The 18,854-nt window shown below is 52.3% G+C and overlaps 9 protein-coding genes across 9 annotated transcripts; 6 read left to right on the forward strand and 3 right to left on the reverse strand.

Moving 5' to 3' along the window:
• Window positions 1-89: 89 nt before the first annotated feature.
• BJY04DRAFT_230155 (uncharacterized protein) lies at window positions 90-1,309 on the reverse strand (the record flags this gene model as incomplete). The annotated part of the gene is made up of 3 exons (XM_073719228.1): window positions 90-1,012; window positions 1,067-1,168; window positions 1,216-1,309. 3 exons carry the CDS (start codon window positions 1,307-1,309, stop codon window positions 90-92), a joined length of 1,119 nt encoding a protein of 372 aa, XP_073575766.1.
• A 603-nt stretch (window positions 1,310-1,912) lies between these two features.
• BJY04DRAFT_214146 (major facilitator superfamily domain-containing protein) lies at window positions 1,913-3,921 on the forward strand (the record flags this gene model as incomplete). Its single annotated transcript, XM_073715134.1, has 9 exons — window positions 1,913-2,206; window positions 2,259-2,360; window positions 2,410-2,574; window positions 2,621-2,708; window positions 2,755-2,848; window positions 2,895-2,962; window positions 3,013-3,241; window positions 3,298-3,537; window positions 3,606-3,921. 9 exons carry the CDS (start codon window positions 1,913-1,915, stop codon window positions 3,919-3,921), a joined length of 1,596 nt encoding a protein of 531 aa, XP_073575767.1.
• A 300-nt stretch (window positions 3,922-4,221) lies between these two features.
• Window positions 4,222-6,081, forward strand: BJY04DRAFT_214147 (uncharacterized protein; the record flags this gene model as incomplete). Its single annotated transcript, XM_073715135.1, has 1 exon — window positions 4,222-6,081. One exon carries the CDS (start codon window positions 4,222-4,224, stop codon window positions 6,079-6,081), a length of 1,860 nt encoding a protein of 619 aa, XP_073575768.1.
• A 61-nt stretch (window positions 6,082-6,142) lies between these two features.
• BJY04DRAFT_230158 (Zn(II)2Cys6 transcription factor domain-containing protein) lies at window positions 6,143-7,300 on the reverse strand (the record flags this gene model as incomplete). The annotated part of the gene is made up of 2 exons (XM_073719229.1): window positions 6,143-7,191; window positions 7,243-7,300. The coding sequence occupies 2 exons, from the start codon at window positions 7,298-7,300 to the stop codon at window positions 6,143-6,145; spliced, it is 1,107 nt and encodes a 368-aa protein (XP_073575769.1).
• A 230-nt stretch (window positions 7,301-7,530) lies between these two features.
• BJY04DRAFT_179593 (Rhodanese-like domain-containing protein) lies at window positions 7,531-9,277 on the forward strand. The gene has a single exon (XM_073709920.1). It carries the CDS (start codon window positions 7,993-7,995, stop codon window positions 9,100-9,102), a length of 1,110 nt encoding a protein of 369 aa, XP_073575770.1. The 5' UTR covers window positions 7,531-7,992; the 3' UTR covers window positions 9,103-9,277.
• A 666-nt stretch (window positions 9,278-9,943) lies between these two features.
• Window positions 9,944-11,981, reverse strand: BJY04DRAFT_179594 (DNA/RNA polymerase). Its single transcript, XM_073709921.1, has one exon. It carries the CDS (start codon window positions 11,975-11,977, stop codon window positions 10,421-10,423), a length of 1,557 nt encoding a protein of 518 aa, XP_073575771.1. The 5' UTR covers window positions 11,978-11,981; the 3' UTR covers window positions 9,944-10,420.
• Window positions 11,982-12,251: 270 nt separating this feature from the next.
• On the forward strand, window positions 12,252-13,163 carry BJY04DRAFT_179595 (endonuclease III domain-containing protein). The gene has a single exon (XM_073709922.1). It carries the CDS (start codon window positions 12,517-12,519, stop codon window positions 13,135-13,137), a length of 621 nt encoding a protein of 206 aa, XP_073575772.1. The 5' UTR covers window positions 12,252-12,516; the 3' UTR covers window positions 13,138-13,163.
• Window positions 13,164-14,173: 1,010 nt separating this feature from the next.
• Window positions 14,174-15,565, forward strand: BJY04DRAFT_214152 (SDR family oxidoreductase; the record flags this gene model as incomplete). The annotated part of the gene is made up of 4 exons (XM_073715136.1): window positions 14,174-14,289; window positions 14,354-14,639; window positions 14,718-14,913; window positions 14,967-15,565. The coding sequence occupies 4 exons, from the start codon at window positions 14,174-14,176 to the stop codon at window positions 15,563-15,565; spliced, it is 1,197 nt and encodes a 398-aa protein (XP_073575773.1).
• Window positions 15,566-16,403: 838 nt separating this feature from the next.
• Window positions 16,404-17,752, forward strand: BJY04DRAFT_214153 (SDR family oxidoreductase; the record flags this gene model as incomplete). Its single annotated transcript, XM_073715137.1, has 4 exons — window positions 16,404-16,522; window positions 16,576-16,858; window positions 16,909-17,092; window positions 17,178-17,752. The coding sequence occupies 4 exons, from the start codon at window positions 16,404-16,406 to the stop codon at window positions 17,750-17,752; spliced, it is 1,161 nt and encodes a 386-aa protein (XP_073575774.1).
• Window positions 17,753-18,854: the final 1,102 nt, after the last annotated feature.

Consider the following 18,854-nt stretch of genomic DNA (forward strand, 5'->3'; position numbering starts at 1 on the left):
CAGGCCAGCACTTGCAATATACCTGACCAGACACATGCAACAGCCATAGCCTACCTACACTCCATCTCAACCATCTTCGTCCAGCCCAATCAATCATAATACTTAACTTTCACCCCGCCCAAAATCTCCTGCTCCCCAATCTCACTCCTCGCGGTCCCCTTATCAACCCCCTTCTTCACCCTCGCCTTAACCCACTCCCCAGCAGTAACCCCCACCGCACTCCCATCAACACTCTGATCAAACCCTAACTTCTTCAAGACCGCACTCTCCACAGACCTGAGTTCAAGATTATCCTCCGGCCGCACAAAATACAACACGCCCAACCGATCAACATGTGCCTGATCCTCCGGCGGCGCAACAACCCGATGGATACTCGATTTCAAGAACCCGTTCGTCAGAAACTGCAGACTATCTGCGAGATTCACGGTGATACTGCCGGGGTAGGGCTTCACCCATTTCCAGTCGCCCTCGGGGGTGCGGACTTGGAGTGCTGCGACGGGTTGTCTGAATAACAGCGTGAGGGAGCCGAAATCCGTGTGGCCCTTGGACCAGATTCCTTTTGCTTGTTTGTTCTCTTCGGGGGTGCGCGCGGTGTATTTCATGTAGCGGAGATGGCAGTCGGAGAGTTCATTATATCGATGAACATTCAGGAAGTGGTCTTCGGGGAGTTCAAGGATGATCGCGATAAGCGTGAGGAGTTTCCGCACGATCTCATCGTGAATATGGCGCGCAAAGACCTCGATCTCTGCTCTGTTACTGTTTATAATCTCCGGATGTGACCGCTCAAGCTGTGGAATGAATTTCGGGATATTGTAGATCTCCGTCTTGTCAAAGACCCCCGGGGCGATTTCGCGCAGACCAGCGGGTTTGTAGCCGTTGTATCCGCCGTTTTCAAGGTCGGCTCGATATTTGAGTTTCTCGTCCAGCGGGAGGGTGAAGAGTTGCTTGCCGATGGCGAATTGGCGGTCGACCTGGGATTGGGTGAGGCCGAAGTTTGTGATGTAGAAGAAGCCTGGAAGGAGATTAGTACTTGTGTTAAGTTTCTGGGCAGGGGGTTGTCACGCACCTATGTTCTGGATTGCATCGAAGAGCTGTTTGGCTAGTCGCTCCTTTCCGCCGGGTTGGTCGAATTCGGATAGATCTAGGGTTGACAGGTCGGCCCAGTCCACTATTGATGTTATTAGAGGGCGTGTAAAGGGAGTATGGCGGACGCACGATCATGAGTTGTCTCCGGTACCTGGTGGTATGTTGGAATCTCAGTCCCTAAGGACACTGATGTTGGAGCTTGAGTTTGGGTTACGGTAGCCATGATGAAATATGTTCACGATATCACGATGATTCTGTGGAGACTGCCTTGCAGCGACGGCAATGGGGTTTATCAACCTCTTCACTTCTCTGGAATGTGTCACGAAGATTGACCCCAATCCAACCGGTAGGTTTATTGACCCCACAGTTTGATATGGAAGTAGTTAGTGGTGGTGGGGGTCGATCGCGGAGCTCGACATAATATCCTCCGCTGGCGTGATCGGGGCTGACGATGGTGAAAGTCCTGGCAGCAAACCACCTTGGCGGAAGCTTGAGTCTACCAAGCAATAGGAAGGAATCAAGTGTGATATTGTGCGCAATAGAGGTTATGCTACTGTGTATTCTGGAGGCTACGACAAATCCGAAGAAAAATAGTCCATGTAGCCTCTCCGAGATACCCTCTTACAACTAGTTATACTCCCTCTGGGTATTCAACACGTTCTAGGCCATACAGGGCAGTAAGCGTAATGCGTGGAGTCGATGAGACAATATCTATAGCTAGGCAATAAGCTTGATCAAAGCTTCTTCGGAGGTTTTCCGCAGCATATATAGCAAATCCGAGTTATCTTACATCGTGCATCGGACTGATTGAGCCAACATAGCGACCATGTCTAAACAGAGCGAAACAATCGCCACAAAAGCACTCGGTCGGAGTACAGGAACAGATGTCGCAGGCAGCACCGACAGCGAAACCAACAATGATTTGCACTTCGTCAAACGCGGTGCAGACGTGGAAGGCTCCTCAAGTCAAGGGAGCATTGAAGGCTATGACCCGGAACTGATGAGTGGGAGGACGTTGCTCACTGCGGAGGAGGAAAAGAAGCTATTGCGAAGAATTGATTGGCGGCTGATGTCTCTGTGCTCGTTGATCTTTCTGTTCAAGAACTTGGACAGTAATAATGTTGGTATACCATCTCCCCTCGGGCGTATGCACAAATTGCTGACAAGGGCAGTCGTCCAATGCACGAATCATGAACAAAGGGACCGACCACAATATCATGACGCAGCTGGGAGTTACATCTAATGAGTACAATCTGATTACAGTGCTATACTACGTGAGTGGCCCCAGCGCTTGCAAGATAAGGCATCTGCTGATGAGAATAGGTTCCATATATCGTGCTTGAAGCCCCCTCGAACCTCTTACTCAAGCGTTTCTCACCGTCCAAATGGCAGTCAAGAATCATGATTACCTGGGGGGCTGTTCTAATGGGAAACGCTGCGGTAAAGAACAAGGGTGGTTTATATGCCACGCGCTTTCTCCTCGGAGTTGTATGTTTTGTCGTCGAGATGTGAAACTATTGCTAACGAATGGTAGGCTGAAGCCGGACAATTTCCCGGTGTCATTCTCCAGATGACTTATTGGTATCGGCCCGATGAGATGTCCTTACGTCTACTTTACTTCTGTATGTTCACCGTTCATATACAAGGCTCAACAGCTGATGTGACTAGATATCTGCGGAAACTTCTCCAACATCATTGGCGGTCTTCTCGCATATGCGTTTGACACTGTATCAGGCGCTGCAGGGCTATCCGGATGGCAATGGTAAGGGTCTCTACGTCTTTCCGCGACGTATACTAAGTCTTTTCAGGCTATTCCTCACCGAAGGAATCGCAACTGTCCTCTTCGGTGTCGCCATCTGGTTCTTACTACCGGACTGTCAGTTAATCCTCCAGGTATATCCAGAACATAATGCTAAAAGCGTACAGTCCCCGAAACAGCAACCTGGCTCACCGAGCGCGAGAAGAAATTCATCCAAGCCCGACTCCCAGCCAACGCTCCCCGCGCATCCGAGCAGAACTTCAACCTGCGAGAAATTATTGACTCACTCAAAGATCTCCGTTTATGGCTCTTTACCCTTATCTGGGCGACATTCACCGTCGGAACGGACGGTGTGACGTTCTACCAGTCCACCGTCATTGCGAATCTTGGTTTCTCGTGCGTTCCTCTCTTTCCCTATCCTGCAAAAATGAGCAATCACTGACAGGATGTAGAACCATCGCCCAAGCCCAACTCCTCAATATTCCCATCACAGTGACCGGTCTGATCTTCATCGCCATCACCGGTATATATGCAGACCGGGGCAAGATCCCTCGGCCCCTCTATCCGCTCACCTACCTCCTGGTCATTCTGATCTGCTACGGTGTATTTGTCGCGTATCCGAGTAACGGTGCGATCTACGCAGTCACTTTGATCGGAAATGCCCTTAAGGCGGGGTGGTTTCCTGTTATGTGGTGCGTCTGCCCCAACCACCTCTGCCTCTGTCACCCATTCCAATAGTCACCCACTAATAAACGTACAGGCCATGGCGCGTCCAAACAACCTCTCGCGCAACCGGGTCGGCCTTCGCAATCGGGTTCGTCAACAGCTACGGACAGATCGGGGGCGCGATCGGACCGCAGATGTTTCGGAGTGAGTATGCGCCGCGGTATCAGGTTCCGTTTGCGGTTGCGATGGGTCTTATCGGAATTTGTTCCATTTTGACGTGTATTACGTGGTGGGTGACCAGGGAGACGGAGAGGGATACGCGACGGTTGAAGCTGGCGAAGAGAGAGGCGGAAAAAAGGGGCGAGGTTTTGCTGGAGGATTTGGTGGATCGGGACTTGAAGAGGAAGTAAATGACTCTCAATCGAGAGCGACATACTCGGTCGAAGGCAAAGAACTTAGGAATGCTGGAGATGGGGTGGTAATGGAGTATAGAGCTAGTGTGGATGGAGTAGATGGATAGTTGGAGAAACCCTCCGAGGCGAATGAATAGGATATGTTATGGCGCCATCTGACGCTAAACCAAAACCCTCCGAGCCATCTTATCTTTGATAATGAATGATATTTGCATGCGCTGCAGCTCGAAGTCGAAATATCTCTCCCGTATGAGCAAGCAGGATTCCAAGACTCCTTGCTCACTCTCAACATACACCATGGCCTCCGAACCGTCACCGTCCCTGCAACTGTGCGCGCAAAGCAAACCCCTCCTTTCAATCCCCGCACCACTCCCAACGAGCGACCCGTACTTCTCCCTCGGCAGCTTCGGCCGCACCATCACCACCACCTCGCCAGAAAGCCAGATCTGGTTCAACCGCGCCTTAACCTGGACCTACTGCTTCAATCACGACGAAGCAATCACCTGCTACCGGCAAGCCATCGCCCACGATGCCGACTGCGCAATCGCCTACTGGGGCGTCAGCTTCTGTTCCGGCTCCAACTACAACAAAACATGGGCCCTCTTCGACGAGCGCGATAAAGTCAACGCAATCAGGCAATGCTATATATATTCCCAAGAAGCACTGAAACGCGCCCTCGATCCAGCCATCAACATCTCAGAATGGGAAAAACACCTCATCCAAGCCCTCGCCATCCGCTATCCCGATGCGAATCCCACCCGCGACCTCGCAGGGTGCAGCCTCGCCTACGCAGACGCCATGCGCGCCATGTTCAACCACTTCCAACCAACTTCTACCACCGACTTCGACCTCATAACATTAACCGCTGACGCCTTGATGAACACAACACCCCGCAAACTCTACGACGCCTCAACCGGTCTCCCCATCGCCTCCTCCCCGGTCTTCGAAGTCAAATCCCTCCTCGAATCAGCCCTCTCCACACCAGGCGTGGAATCCCACCCAGGACCAGCGCACATGTACATCCACCTCATGGAAATGTCCTCCACCCCCGAAGCCGCTTTACCAGCAGCAGAGATGATAAGGAATATCTTCCCGGATACAGGACATACCTTCCACATGCCAGCACACATCGACGTGTTAGTCGGCGACTACCGTCGGGCGGTGGAATACAACTACAAAGCAACCCTCGCAGACGATCGGTACTTTGAGCTGCGTGGCGGGTTAACATTTTATTCGTACTATCGGTTGCATGATTATCACAGCTTGATCTACGCGGCGATGCTAGCAGGAAACTCGAAAGCGGCGCTCGACGCGACGAGCCGCATGGAGAAGACGATTACCGAGGAGATACTGAGAGTTGAAACACCCGCGTTAGCAAACTGGATGGAGTTCTTCCTTGCCGTGCGGGTGCACGTGTATATCCGGTTTGGGATGTGGGAGGATCTGCTCGCGCTGCCGCAGCCAGAGGATAAGGAGTTATACTGCGTGACGAATGTGATGAGGGTTTACGGGAAGGGCATTGCATATGCGGCGACATCGAGGGTTGAAGAGGCGGATAGAGAGAGGGAACTGTTCCATGAAGCGGCGAAACTCGTTCCGGATACGAGACTCGATTTCCCGAATAAAATTACGGATATCCTGCATGTTGCATCCGCCATGCTGGATGGGGAGATTGAGTATCGGCGGTCGAACTACGATGTTGCGTTCCGCCGTCTTCGAGATGCGATTGAGTTAGAGGATTCCCTACCCTTTGCTGAGCCGTGGGGGTGGATGTTGCCGGCGAGGCATGCGTATGCGGCGTTATCGCTTGAGCAGGGGAATGTTGAGGCCGCGGCGAATGCGTATGCCGAAGACCTTGGGTTGGTTGCTACGCCGAAGAGAGCGCATCAGCATCCGAATAATGTGTGGGCGTTGCATGGGTATTTTGAGTGTCTGGGGATCTTGGGACGGGTGGGGGAGCAGAATATCATTGGGAAGCAGCTTGTGCTGACGATGGTGGAGGCGGATGTCGAGATTACGAGTTCATGTTTTTGTCGTTTGGGGAATTTGAAGAAGACGGAGGACAAGGGATGTGCGAAGGGGAAGGTTGGGGTTGTTAATGGTGCCGTGAATGGGGCTGTTAATGGGTGCCATGGCTTAGGAGGATGTCATAGCTGATTGAATTGAATACAAGATCATTGCAGGCCGTTAATCTGACAAGTAGAAGGAACATAGGGTATCATGAAAGAGAATCGGCCACCTGCTGTATCATTCCCCGGACTTCATCCACGATGCGGAAACACGGTACCAGCCCTCTTGCCACAGGATGATGCGGGCAGACATCGAGAGGGTCCCTGTCACGCCCGTCCTGCTCTCGTCGACATCTCCCCTCTGCGTCTGGACATGTCTCGTGCCCGACCATATGCCGGTTTCGTTGTCGCTGGGCAAATGTCTTGCCGAATATAAGTAGTCGCTCAACGTCGCTTTGTAAACCGTGCATCACAAGCTCCTTGACTTTGTCGCTGCTGATTTGGAGGTCAACTCCTCCGAGTCTCGACCCGAGATAAATCGTCTCGTGTGCCTGTTCATTCTGGTTTTCTCGATCCCTCTCATTCAACCATCGCAGGTACTTTTTATATCCCGACGTGACTTCAAACATCAAATGCCCGATCAACAGCACATTTTGCACCGTCACCCGCGGCGGCTTCGAAACGTCATAGCATATCGGGCACGTTAGTAGTCGCTCTGTCAGGGAAACTCCCGCTCTCAGCGTCTGGATAACATCATGCGACATGCTGGCATGGCTAAGGTTCCGAATAATCCCCGAAACCTCCTCGTCGCACTTACACGACGGCGGCAGCGATACTGGCGAGACATAGGGCTCCGACTGAAGGATATCATACTGCGGCGTTCGCCACGACTCGATCGGAAACGTACATATATCGCTGTCCCCCAGCAGGAGCCCCCGCGGAAGCGCATCAAACCCGCAAAGGGACGATAAGTCAGACGGCAGCGAGTCGAAGTGACCACCCATCGGCATCGGCCCCAACGTCATCTGCGGAACTGGATGTGGAAGAATAGACGAAACATGCGAGTGCGAAGATGAAGACGTTGACGACACAGTTGAACTCCCCGAAACGGAGCCGTATTCCCCAGCCTGCTCCCTCGCAACAGCCCTCTTCCTCGGTCTCCCCGGCGCACCCTTATCCTTGAACCTACACGTCAAGGACAAACTGCGACAGCGCGAACAGCCGCTCTTCTCCCCTGAGCAGCGGAGCTTGCGGGAGCCTGTACGGTTCAGTTAGACACCGTCGTAGTTATCCGAGGAGGCCCACTCACGGCATGTTTCGCACGACTTGCGCTCCTTCTGGGTGGACTGATTGTTGACGCGGAGCATTATGAAGACTTCAGTGACCTGATCTTCTCCAGAATGGTCCATCGGGCCAAGCTGGAGCCTGGGGAGAGGGTACTCCAACTCGCCAACCAGCCTTGGCTCATTTGGAGCTGCGATGGCGTCAACGAGCCCAGCCGAGCGGGGCTAGTCTGTCATCAATCCTCCGACCATTAAACTCCCCGAGTGGACTCGTTATAACCACCATATGACCCTTGTTTAAGACTACAGTGATGGCGAAATCGATATCTCCGCGCGAACTGCGCCAGCTTTGGCTCAACAGGCGGGAAGTCGCTCTACTGGATGTCCGCGAGGAGGGGCCTTACGCTGACGCACATCCCCTCTTCGCCATCAGCGTGCCGGTATCTGAAATTGAGACAAAGCTCCCTCCATTAATACCTAGATTATCAGCTCCGATTGTGGTTTACGATGCTGGCGAAGGCTATGTTGGGCGAGCTGCTGCCCGAGTCTCAGCACTAGGCTACAGCGACGTCGCCATCTTGGAAGGAGGGTTGAAGGCGTATTCTCAACTCGGCGAAGTCTATCGCGATGTTGGTGTGCCGTCCAAGGCATTCGGCGAGCTGGTCGAGGCGATCAATCACACACCGTCGCTGTCAGCGCGGGAGGTCAAGGATGTTCTTGAGAGTAAGAGTGATGTCGCCATTCTAGATGCTCGGCGATTTACAGAGTACAACACTATGAGCATTCCGTCTGGCCGGAGCTGTCCTGGCGGAGAACTTCTGTATCGATTCTTTGAGGCTGTCCCATCGCCCGACACAACGGTTATCGTGAACTGTGCCGGTCGGACGAGGAGTATCATTGGAACGCAGACTCTAGTCAACTCCGGCATCCCGAACAAGGTGGTAGCGCTTCGAAACGGAACTATTGGATGGACTTTAGAAGGCTTGCAGGTGGACACTAAAAAGACAGAGCGCGCACCACAGCCTTCAGAAGACTCTGTGCAGCGGTCGCGGGAGCACGCCAGGAAATGGGCAGACCACGTCGGCGTCAGGATTATCGACGGCGCTGGATTTCGAGAACTTGCAGCAGAAACAAACACTCGCACCCTGCATCTCTTGGACGTGAGGGATCCAGATGAGTATGCGCTCGGCCATCCAACGAGCTTCGTCAATGCCCCAGGAGGGCAACTAGTCCAAGCGACAGAAGAATGGGTCGGTGTTCGAGGTGCTCGGCTGGTACTCTATGATACGGATGGCGTACGAGCGCGCATGACAGCCAGCTGGCTGGTTCAGCTAGGATGGGAGGTGTATGTTCTTGACGAGAAGGCGACAGTGCCTGACCTACATTCTCTACCGGGGAGTCCCTCTTGGGTTCCATCTCAAACCGGTGCCCTCACGATCAATGAAATGTATAAAATCCCCGGGGAGAAGAGAATAGTCGATCTCGCTCGAAGTCCCGTCTACCTGAAAGGCCACATACCTGGCGCATTCTTCGCTTCCGGTCCGAATCTCGCGAGAGACCTCAAGACGATCCCCGGCGATGGGCCGATTATACTCACATCTCCCGACGGCAAGGTTGCAGCCGCCAATATTGACGACGCTCGCAGGTCAGCCTCACGCGAGATTCTATATCTGTCCGGGGGAACAGCCGCCTGGGTGGCATCTGGCCAAGGGCTTGAAACCGAACCGCACTGGCTGTCACCACCGATCGACATCTATAAACGTCCATACGAGGGCACAGACAACAACCACGAGAAAATGCAAGCATACCTCGACTGGGAATATGGGCTTGTGGCGCAACTGGCGAACGATGGGATTGCTGGGTTTCACGTCGTGCGCCACCGCTGAGAGCTCGTATAGCTCAACTAGGTAAGGGGACGCAATCACGAATAGATATATAGGTTCTTCTATCAGGCACTACCGCGCTAGATATAGAGCATATATAAGCTAATAAGCTAAGGGCCAAGAAAGGATAACTACTCGCGTCTGTATTATCCTGAAAGACCAGGATTGTAGTGCACAAAGGACGTATTAGTCTCGCACAAAAGTCCTTCTCAAGTCTACCTTGCCATCGCTTCGACCGCCTAAGAAATACAGTGCTCCTCGCCACCTCGAGAGATAATTGGTCAAGCGACGGATCACGGGCACAGCCTGCACATACAAGCCCTAATATAACTCTCTGTATCGTGGCTGGTAGACACGGTAGTGCAGGCTTACGTGCTGCGCGAGGCTGGGGAAGGGTTACGCGCTCCGAGTAACTAACTGCACACCACTCGATACTTTTAACACAAAGCCTGCTCCCAAGGTAGCCTTCTCAACCTCTCTCAGGGACTGAAGCTGTGGTGGACTGGCGAAGTCATTCCGCCGTCAGGGGTATACCACTAGACATACGAATCTGGAAGGAACGGCCGTCTGTCCAGGTGCAGGCGGACCCAAACCAGACAAGGATATCAGTCAGGCTGGATCTTGCGGTTTGCTGAAGTGCTTAGATTGTCTACGTGTCTGTTGTAGCTGGAGCCCGGTGTTCTCTGTAAAGTCGACCTATTAACCCATTCTATCTTCCTGATTCTCTTGTCATCTCAAAAAATATACCTCCTGTACTTTCAAGGAAATATATAACAATAATTATTTAATCTAATTTTATATTACTGACTAGCTATTGAGTAGCTTAATATAATTATTATATAGCAGGTAAAAGCTATGTAGCTTGTATATAGACGCGTTACTAGAATATGGCTCTCGAGAAAAGGCCAGAGCATGCATCAAACCCTAGGGGTAGGCTCATCTTAATAGCGTTGCGGATATACATTTCGTCTAAGCCACAACCCCGAACGGACAAACTCCCATAAAGATCCCAACGAGGGTAGCATCTGTCATGCCACTGTCTGCCCATTCTTCATGAACCTCCAGTTTGAAACTGTTTATCCAGAGGATGATTGGATAGAGGTTCCAGAGCAGGTTCCAAGAGGGGAGCATGATACAGAATTCTACGCACGAGCCCGGGAGATTGCTGTAATACTGAAATCACGGTGTGACTCGAAGAGCTGGCTCTGCATTTACTTCGGGCAGTTTTCACCATTTTATTCATGTGCTTATGCATTCAACGAGCCACGAACTCACATAAGTTCATACAGAACGGTACGAATGCACCAGACATATAGGCTATTCATTCCTGTTCAGCCATAGAGATTCTTATAGCCACATGCCGGTCCAAATGCTCCAAAACGCCTTCAGCAGCAACAGGGCGGTTGCAGTGCGGGCAATGATAGATCCCAGACCCCGATCCGACCGCAGTATCAGTTGGTGACCCAAAGTATGATGAAATGGAGCGATTAAGAGTGGGCTTGACTTGAAATCCTGAGAGCTGTAGAGACAGACTCAGACAAGGCCAGAGGCTGGTATCCTTGGAGAACTTCAGCAACAAGGACTCCGCGGCCGCCACCAGAGATCTTTCCGATATTGGCATCCCCGGAGAAATTGTTAGCTGTTTCGAGCGCGCAGGGCCAAACCGGCCATCTATACGGTGGCACATGGTCAGGGTCGTCGGCCGTATTTTATGTCCCTCGGATTCAAGTTCGTGAATTCGACCGAGCAAGTCAATAACAAAAATACGGAGCCAAAACATCGCTCGCTCCGGAGAAAGCTTCGGGGCAAAGGTCTTGACTGATAGCATCGATTCTGCCTGTATGCGAGATGCCACTGCGCTGGTGTCAACGCCGCGTATGATCTCGTAGACCCATCGGCCGGTCTCCAGCCCAAGGACCGACTGTAATTGCGACAGGCTAATTGACAGCAGAGCAGACACTTGATCTGTCTCAAACTCACGCACGAGCTGACGCCCGAGTTCGCGCCCGAGACCGCGGATCTTGGTGAATCGGAAAGATGACAGGAAGATGGACACTGATCCAGGCAGGACCACTGTTTGGCCGTCTGGCTTGTTGCGCCCGGCGGCCAGCTTTGCTAACATTTTATTCGGCGCAACGCCCGCCGAGCAGGTATATTTCAGCTGCCGCTGGATCTCCTGTCTGAGATTGTGAATGATTTGCGACCCGATGTTGAAGGCGACCGCGTCCCAGTCAGGAGTCGAGTCGTCACTTTGCGCGTGTGGGCTTTCCCAGACGTGCTCGGTATGCCACTCGAACCTTTCCTTCAACTGCGGGAGCGAGGGATGCGCGTCTAGATCGACGGTCGGAGGTTTCTGTAACTCAGGATACTGACTCACCATCTCCTGATACACCAAGGCTGAAAGATCAAGGAAGATCTCATCAATACTTGCCCTCTCAATCACCGGCGGGGGGGTGGTAAGCAATTCCCGAACGAGGGCCATTGTCCGGCGGGATTCCAATCGATAGGGATCCAATGCAGCCTTGTCCGTCTTCAACCTCTGTAGAACATCCGGCCGGTAGGCCCAGGTTGGGGATCCTTCGCGCCAGGTGGCAACATGTTGCAGGACAATCTCGGGGCATCGTCTCTTCACCTCGTCAACGGACATGCCTCGTTTCAACCCTTGTTCCCGCGCGGCATAGTTCAACGCAATGATGGCGTTCCACTGTTGCACTGCCAATGGAACAGTAGGGGGGAGACCTAACCGAACACTCTCACACTGGGCGTAGAAGGCATCGTAGTCAACCAGGGCAATAACCCGCAGCGGGCTCTGCGGCGAACCTTGTTGTAGGAGACGCAGATGGCTATATGTATAGCGAGACTTTCGGGGATGGCTCATGACGTCTGGTGTTCCAAGATTTCAAACACCAGATGCCTTGCCTTTACATAGCTGAGTATGGGTAGTGGCTAATTCCGGATGGCGCGGCAAGCGGCCCTGGATGATGAGTCGATGACCATCCAGTCGGTCCATGATCGATTGATCGGCAGCTAATGATTGGTGCGATGCGAAGCAAGGTATCTTGATCCGATCTACTGATGTGCTCGCGCCTCATTGGTAGCTACAACGGATAAGTGAGAAGACCTCGCTCCCCCTGGATTCACATCATGGCGCCTGTTCTTCGCCAAAAACCTCAACGAGCCACTCCGAGTAGAGTGGGCCGAACGAGAGCATCACTACCGTCGTCAGTCAAGCCGCCCAAACCCCCGACCGCCACCAAGTCTGCACAGCACGCATCTCAGAAATGGAAACAATACAGTCGCTATGCCACCAAGTCGCCCTTCCCCGACTTCCATTCCCCCTCCGCTGCAGAGTGCACGCGCGTCGACCGTATTCTCACCAAGCTGCATGGCCCCCGCGATCCCCTCGCCAGCAATGCAATGAACGCAGACGGCGTTGACCGCCCCACTCGGTTTCCTGACGTCCTCCACGGTCTCATCTACGGCGTTCTCTGCCAGGCAACCAACGAGCAGAACGCAATCCGCCAGGTCCACAGTCTAGACAAGACATACGGATCGTGGACGAACTTCGCCGCCATTGCCAAAGCCGGCGAACCCAAGCTTAAAGATGCCCTGGCATGCGGCGGCCTGCATGAGCGCAAATCTCGCATGATCATCAAGATCCTGCAGCAGGTGAAGAGCAAGCACCAAAGCTATACACTCAAACACCTATTCTGCGCCTCAGACTCCGAAGCCATGGAGGATCTCCTCTCTTACTATGGGGTTGGGCCGAAGACGGCCAGTTGCGTGCTGGCTTTGACGCTCCAGCGGCAGCGGTTTGTTGTTGATACGCATATCTATCGACTGACTGGGGAACTCGGGTGGAGGCCGCCCAAGGCATCGGCTGAGCATGCCCGCGCGCATTTAGAGTTTATGATACCAGATGATCTAAAGTATTCTCTACATTTATTATTTATAAGCCATGGAAGGGAGTGTCCGCGTTGTCGTGCTGGCGGTGACCGTCACTATGACTGTGAGCTTATGCGTGGGATTGACGCCTAGAAATATATTCTTTGCCGTGGAGGAGTCTACAAAACTAGTCCGACTTGTATCGCACTTTGTAGCGTGTTCTCTTCTGTATTAAGCGATGTTTTCAATTCAACCTTGTAATTATCTTCCCACGTATATCACATAATATACTGGTATAACTGCCTTCCTGTTAGAGTTGCGGTGGTTGATCGGCTCGGGATCCTGATAGTCATCACCTCATACAAATACATTTTAATGGTCCCTAGATGCAAAGCAAGGTAGGAGGCATGTCCATATCCAGGGCTGTACTTTACGGAGTACCGGGGGACCTCACTTCAGGTACTGTGGAAGCCATTCAGGGTCTGAATCTCTGAGAGAGTAAAGTTATTGCTGAAGAAAAGTGGGAGCCGTTGAATGGTTAAGGGAATTGCTGGTCGCCTCCATGAGTGCATGGCTATGGATGGCTGGCCCACCGGCGGCCCACCGGGCTCCATGACGAGACCGGAACCACGGTGGGTTTGCAATACGGAGTAGTAGTTGCCAGTGGCTCTTGCATGTTTATGGAGTACTTTTGAATAGGAAAGGTAGCCATAATCGGAGAAGGGGGGTTTAATATGCTACAGACCTGATCTTTGTACCTCACATCAGGCGGAATCTCCATCATATGAGCAATATCTGTTCCTGGACCCGCAAAGTTGAGTACTTCAACTCATAAACTATGCCCTATATTCATCCTTTCCAAGGATGCACCAACCCAGTACTACTCAGGGGAGATCAAAGGCATGTCAAGAAACCAGCCCGACCGACATAAGTACCGGGGCGTGTTCAGATTGCACTGGTCATTGTAAAGCATAGAAAGCCGATTCGCGAGATGAGCGTCTTTGACAGCTGTGCCAGGATGATCGATCGATTGATAAATCGTCCTTGGTTTGGAAGGGTCGGTTAGATGAATCACCATGACGCACATCATACACCTGCAACCACCTGCAGCTACCTAGGTAGAACCATAAACCTTTCGACCCTGGCAACTTTTTTTTTTTGGCAGATCAGACAATTCAAAACAATCACCATGCTCAGATCCCTTCCCTCTCCGCCCAACAGCAAAGTCGCCTTCGTAGCCGGCGCAAATGGTATCAGCGGCCACGCACTGATCGAGCATCTCATCCGGACCCCCCATCAGGAATGGTACAGCCCATCATACAGGCCCTTCTTCTGATGGTATAAAGTCGGGAGACTAACCACACAACAGGTCCCAAATCATCATCACCTCGCGGAAACCCCCACCGAACTACTGGGTTGACCCGCGCGTGCGGTTCATCGCGATCGACTTTCTTGAAGAGCCGCGCGAGGATGTCTTAGCCAAATTGCGCAGCGTGTGTAAAGAGGTCACACATGCGTTTTTCACCTCGTATGTTCATAATGGTGACTCTAGCAAACTCGCCGAGAAGAACTGTCCACTGTGGTACAATTTTCTCGACGCCGTCGATAAGGCTTGTCCGAGATTACAGAGGGTGAATCTCCAGACGGGGGGTAAGGTGTGTGTTCTATTTTATTTGTCCCTTTCTATCTATAACCCGTAAGAAAAAGCAGAGCTAAGCAAGGTCCGGGTGTAGCACTATGCGATCGGATTGCAACGCTTCAGCACCCCCTGCTACGAGGATACCCCACGATACAAGGGCAAGGGCCAGGAAACAATCTTCTACTACAAGCAGGAAGACGATCTGTTTGCGATTCAGAAGCGCCGCAAAACAAACCCCTGGCATTACAGCATCATCCGGCCGTTTGGAATCATCGGATTCACGCCGCAGTGTATGTGGTGCCACCTCAACCCTCGTACTAGTGTATACTAAAGGATCTATCAGTTTCCGGCATCAACTCCGCCCTCTGTCTTGCACAGTACTTCCTGATCTCGCGCGAACTGCGCGTATGCCCCAGGTGGCCGGGAAACTACAACGGCTGGCACCAGGTTGAGGGCGAAAGCTACGCGCCAAGCGTCGCAGACATGCACGTCTGGGCTGCGACAACCGAGTCTGCAAAGGATCAGGCGTTCAACCATGGGAATGGCGATACGGTTGCCTGGCGGTTCCTATGGACGCTGTTTGCCGAGTACTTCGGGGTCTCCATTGCGGGCGCGGAGCCGGATGCTCCTGGTAGCAGCGGAAAGCAACAGCCGCAGGTCACACTGGCGGAGTGGGCTAAGGACAAGCAAGCCGTGTGGGAGCGGCTTACGGACAAGTACGGTGGCAGGGCGGAGGCATACCAGGGCGGAGGGTTTGAGCTGCTCGATTGGGAGTTTTCGCCAGACGAGCCGGGGTTGGTATTTGCGACGGCCGTGCAGAAGGCAAGGGCGTTGGGGTGGAGTCGCATGGAGGATTCATATCGGGCGTGGACGGCGGCCTTTCGGTCTTATGAGAATGCAGGGGTGCTTCCGGTTAGGGAGAGCTATTCAGGGGAGAAGTAGAGGACGTATTCTAGCGAACCTATACAAAATAGCTCTGATAGAGAAATGTGAGAGATTTTGACGACAGCAGGTGGGAGCCGTTGACTGGTTAAGGGAATGGATTTTTTGGCTGCTGCTGGCTCTCCACTTTTTTCTAATCATCCTGCACCCTGGATCAGCAGTGCTTGTTAGACAACGATTGGTCGGCGGACTGGAGCTCTCGAAGACTCCGTATGGTGGACCGGAGGACTCCACAGGAATTGTATATACAGTGCCACACCATATGTATACCATGAGGGAGTCAATGTGGCAGTCCATGACTCGTCCTCTCTACTCCGTACTACGCAAACCAGCAACAAGTGTTCTGACCCAGCAGCTGACTATGTAGAGACAGGGAATGCACTCTGGTGCAAGGATGAAGTCCCGCATCGACTTAACCATTCATCAGTGCGAGCCCCGCCTGCAGGGCCGGCCTAATATCTCTTTTTGGCAGTTGCTCTTGAAGGATTTGCCCTGCAGTCCGGACCCCAATCGGAGGGATGTTTGACATCTACGTGTTTGCCAGGGCCAGGCTCAATAGCCCAGGTGGGTTACTCCTGCAGACTGCCTGGCGCTAGTGAGAGATCTGCGCAACCGATGCCCAGATCGAGTTCTAACGGCTGTTTCATGCTGTCAGGCATGGTCCAGTTTATCTTGGCTTTCTACGATACCTGAACGCTGTAGAATCTGACGATGCTAGAACTTCCGTCGTCGACCGAAGACCCGCCGAATATTATCGAGTTTTGGTGTACTCCAGGGGTTATAGAAAGCTGTTCAGCTCCCTGTCCTCGATAGTTCTACATCAGTTCTTTATTTCACCATGGATAGCATCCTTCACTTCCGCCTTCCATCGGCCGGAGTTGCACTTGTCACTGGCGCCAACGGGATCACTGGTCAGGCAATCGTCGAGCGGCTGGTCAAGGAGCCCTTTGAAAAATGGTGACTTTCCGGACCCCATTTTTCCCTCGAGCCAGCTTCTAATAGAGTGGTAGGTCAAAGATTATCATCACCTCGCGCAAGCCGCTCAAGACACACCAGCTTGATCCAAGAGTCGAGTTCATTGCCTTGGACTTTCTCAGTCCCAGGGAGACCATCGTCGAGCGCATCAAAGAAATCTGCAAAGACGTAACTCATGCATTCTTTGCCTCGTACGTCCACGACAACGACTTTAGCAAGTTGCATGTCAAGAACGGCCCTCTGTTCCGCAACTTCCTGTCCGCAGTCGACGAGGCATGCCCGCTCCTGACCCGCGTCGTCCTGCAAACAGGAGGAAAGGTATGTCCCTAGACAGGTTCATAAGCCATGCTCATGCCAATGACTTCTAGCACTACGCATTCCAGTTCAGAGACTTTACAACCCCTCTTGTGGAGAACACGCCCCGGCACGAGGGGCCTGAAAACATCTTTTACTATCAGCAGGAAGACGACTTATTCGCCATCCAGAAACGCACAAACAGGTGGGACTACAATATCATCCGCCCCTGGGCGATTGTTGGCTACACCCCTACATGTAAGCATTCAATTCCCGCCTCTGTTCTGACCGAGAAAAGAAACAGAGAGAAACGATCATTCGTCCGGCTAATATAAGAACATAGATATCGGCATCAACGAAGCCCTCCCCATGGCACAGTACTTCCTCATTTGCCGCTACCTCAACGAACCGCCCCTCTGGCCAGGCAGCTTAGCAAGCTACTACCGCGTCGAGAACCAATCATACGCCCCTTCGATTGCCGACCTCACCCTGTGGGCCTCCACAACCCCGACCTGTAAAAACCAAGCCTTCAACCATACTAACGGCGACGTGATCGTCTGGAAATTCCTCTGGCACCTCCTCGCCCGCTACTTCAAGGCTCCCATGGCAGACTTCGTGCCCCCCACACAGTCCTCCAAGCCCGTCGACATGGCAGAGTGGGCCCGTGGCAAGAAGCCCATCTGGGATGAGATTGTGGACAAGTACGGCGGCGACAAGGACGCATTTCAAATGGATTCCTTTGCGCTGATGAATTGGTATATCACGCCGAATGGCGAGAGCGAGGAGCCCTTTGTTTTGGGGACCGTTTCCAAGGCTCGCGCGTTCGGATGGGTGAGGTATGATGATAGCTACAAGGCCTGGTTGGATACGTACTGGGGCTATCAGGGTGCCGGGGTTTTGCCGGCGCCTTGGGAATAAAGTGGACTAAATCCGCTGAGGGAAACATTTGCCAGAGATATATTCAAAAAGTTAAGGCTACTTGGTGCTGTTATGACTATTCACAAGCATGATTCTTGGTATCTGTACAGCACAAAAATATACCATCGTAATCGATGAAAGCCCTTGCGCGATTTAGAGAGGTGTTCTCTTTACTAAAAATCGCTTCAATTACAGGAACAGCAGTGTCAATGATCGGGCCTGTTAGATATGGTCAGGCAAGCATAAGGGTGGCTATTAGAGTATCACCCACCCACGATCAGCACTGCATGAGAAATGATTCTAGTAAGTGGAGCAAGTGATTTGATAATAGGGGAATACAGAACCTCTAGAGAGAATATCTTTAGCTGCTATTTAATCCTGTAGAGCTATATCTCCTACTAAACCACCTACAGCCCTAACAGCTTTTAGATAAGAATCACTAAACCCTACTACATAAACTGTGAATTTTTCTCTGGAGGGCTAGTGCTCTACTCCGGTGCTGGTACAATGCCAGCGTTATATACCCCAAGACAGGATTAAAAAGGAACTGCAGTCAAGGTAATTCTAGCCACGGATACCTCCTGCTACAGCTAGGTGTGTGGTGGGCAAGACGGACCAATGCCCTGCGTTGAGAAGGCTTTTGCTGCATTGGCCGAGTAGTCAGAAAGCACACCGACTGCAGGCCTTCAGCCCGCCATAACCATGTTCCCTGCATAAATGCACTACAATAGTATGGTTACCTCAGCCGAGGCTAATTGTTGTTGAGACCAATAAGTCAAGGTGGCGTCGCTTATAATCGCCCTGCCCGCATAGAGTAGACCTTACTACTCTGCTATTTTCCCTCCTTCAACGGACCACTACCATGACCAAATCAGCAAAAACAGAACTCTGAATGCTCGCTGCGCTCGCCAAAAAACATACAACAGCTGGGATTCGCATGTGGTCACCCACCATACTACTAACCAGCCGGCGAGTGGCTTAAGTACGGCTGAGCGGACGGGAAGCCCTGTTCTCCACTCCCTGTGGTCGTATGTGCCAGATCACTTCCAGCAGTGTTATATAAAAGAATCAATCAAAAGCAAGAAGCTACAAATCATGCTTT

The sequence above is a fragment of the Aspergillus karnatakaensis genome (genome assembly GCF_047715665.1).
Source record: "Aspergillus karnatakaensis strain CBS 102800 unplaced genomic scaffold BJY04scaffold_5, whole genome shotgun sequence".
NCBI classification, from domain to species: Eukaryota; Fungi; Ascomycota; class Eurotiomycetes; order Eurotiales; family Aspergillaceae; genus Aspergillus; species Aspergillus karnatakaensis.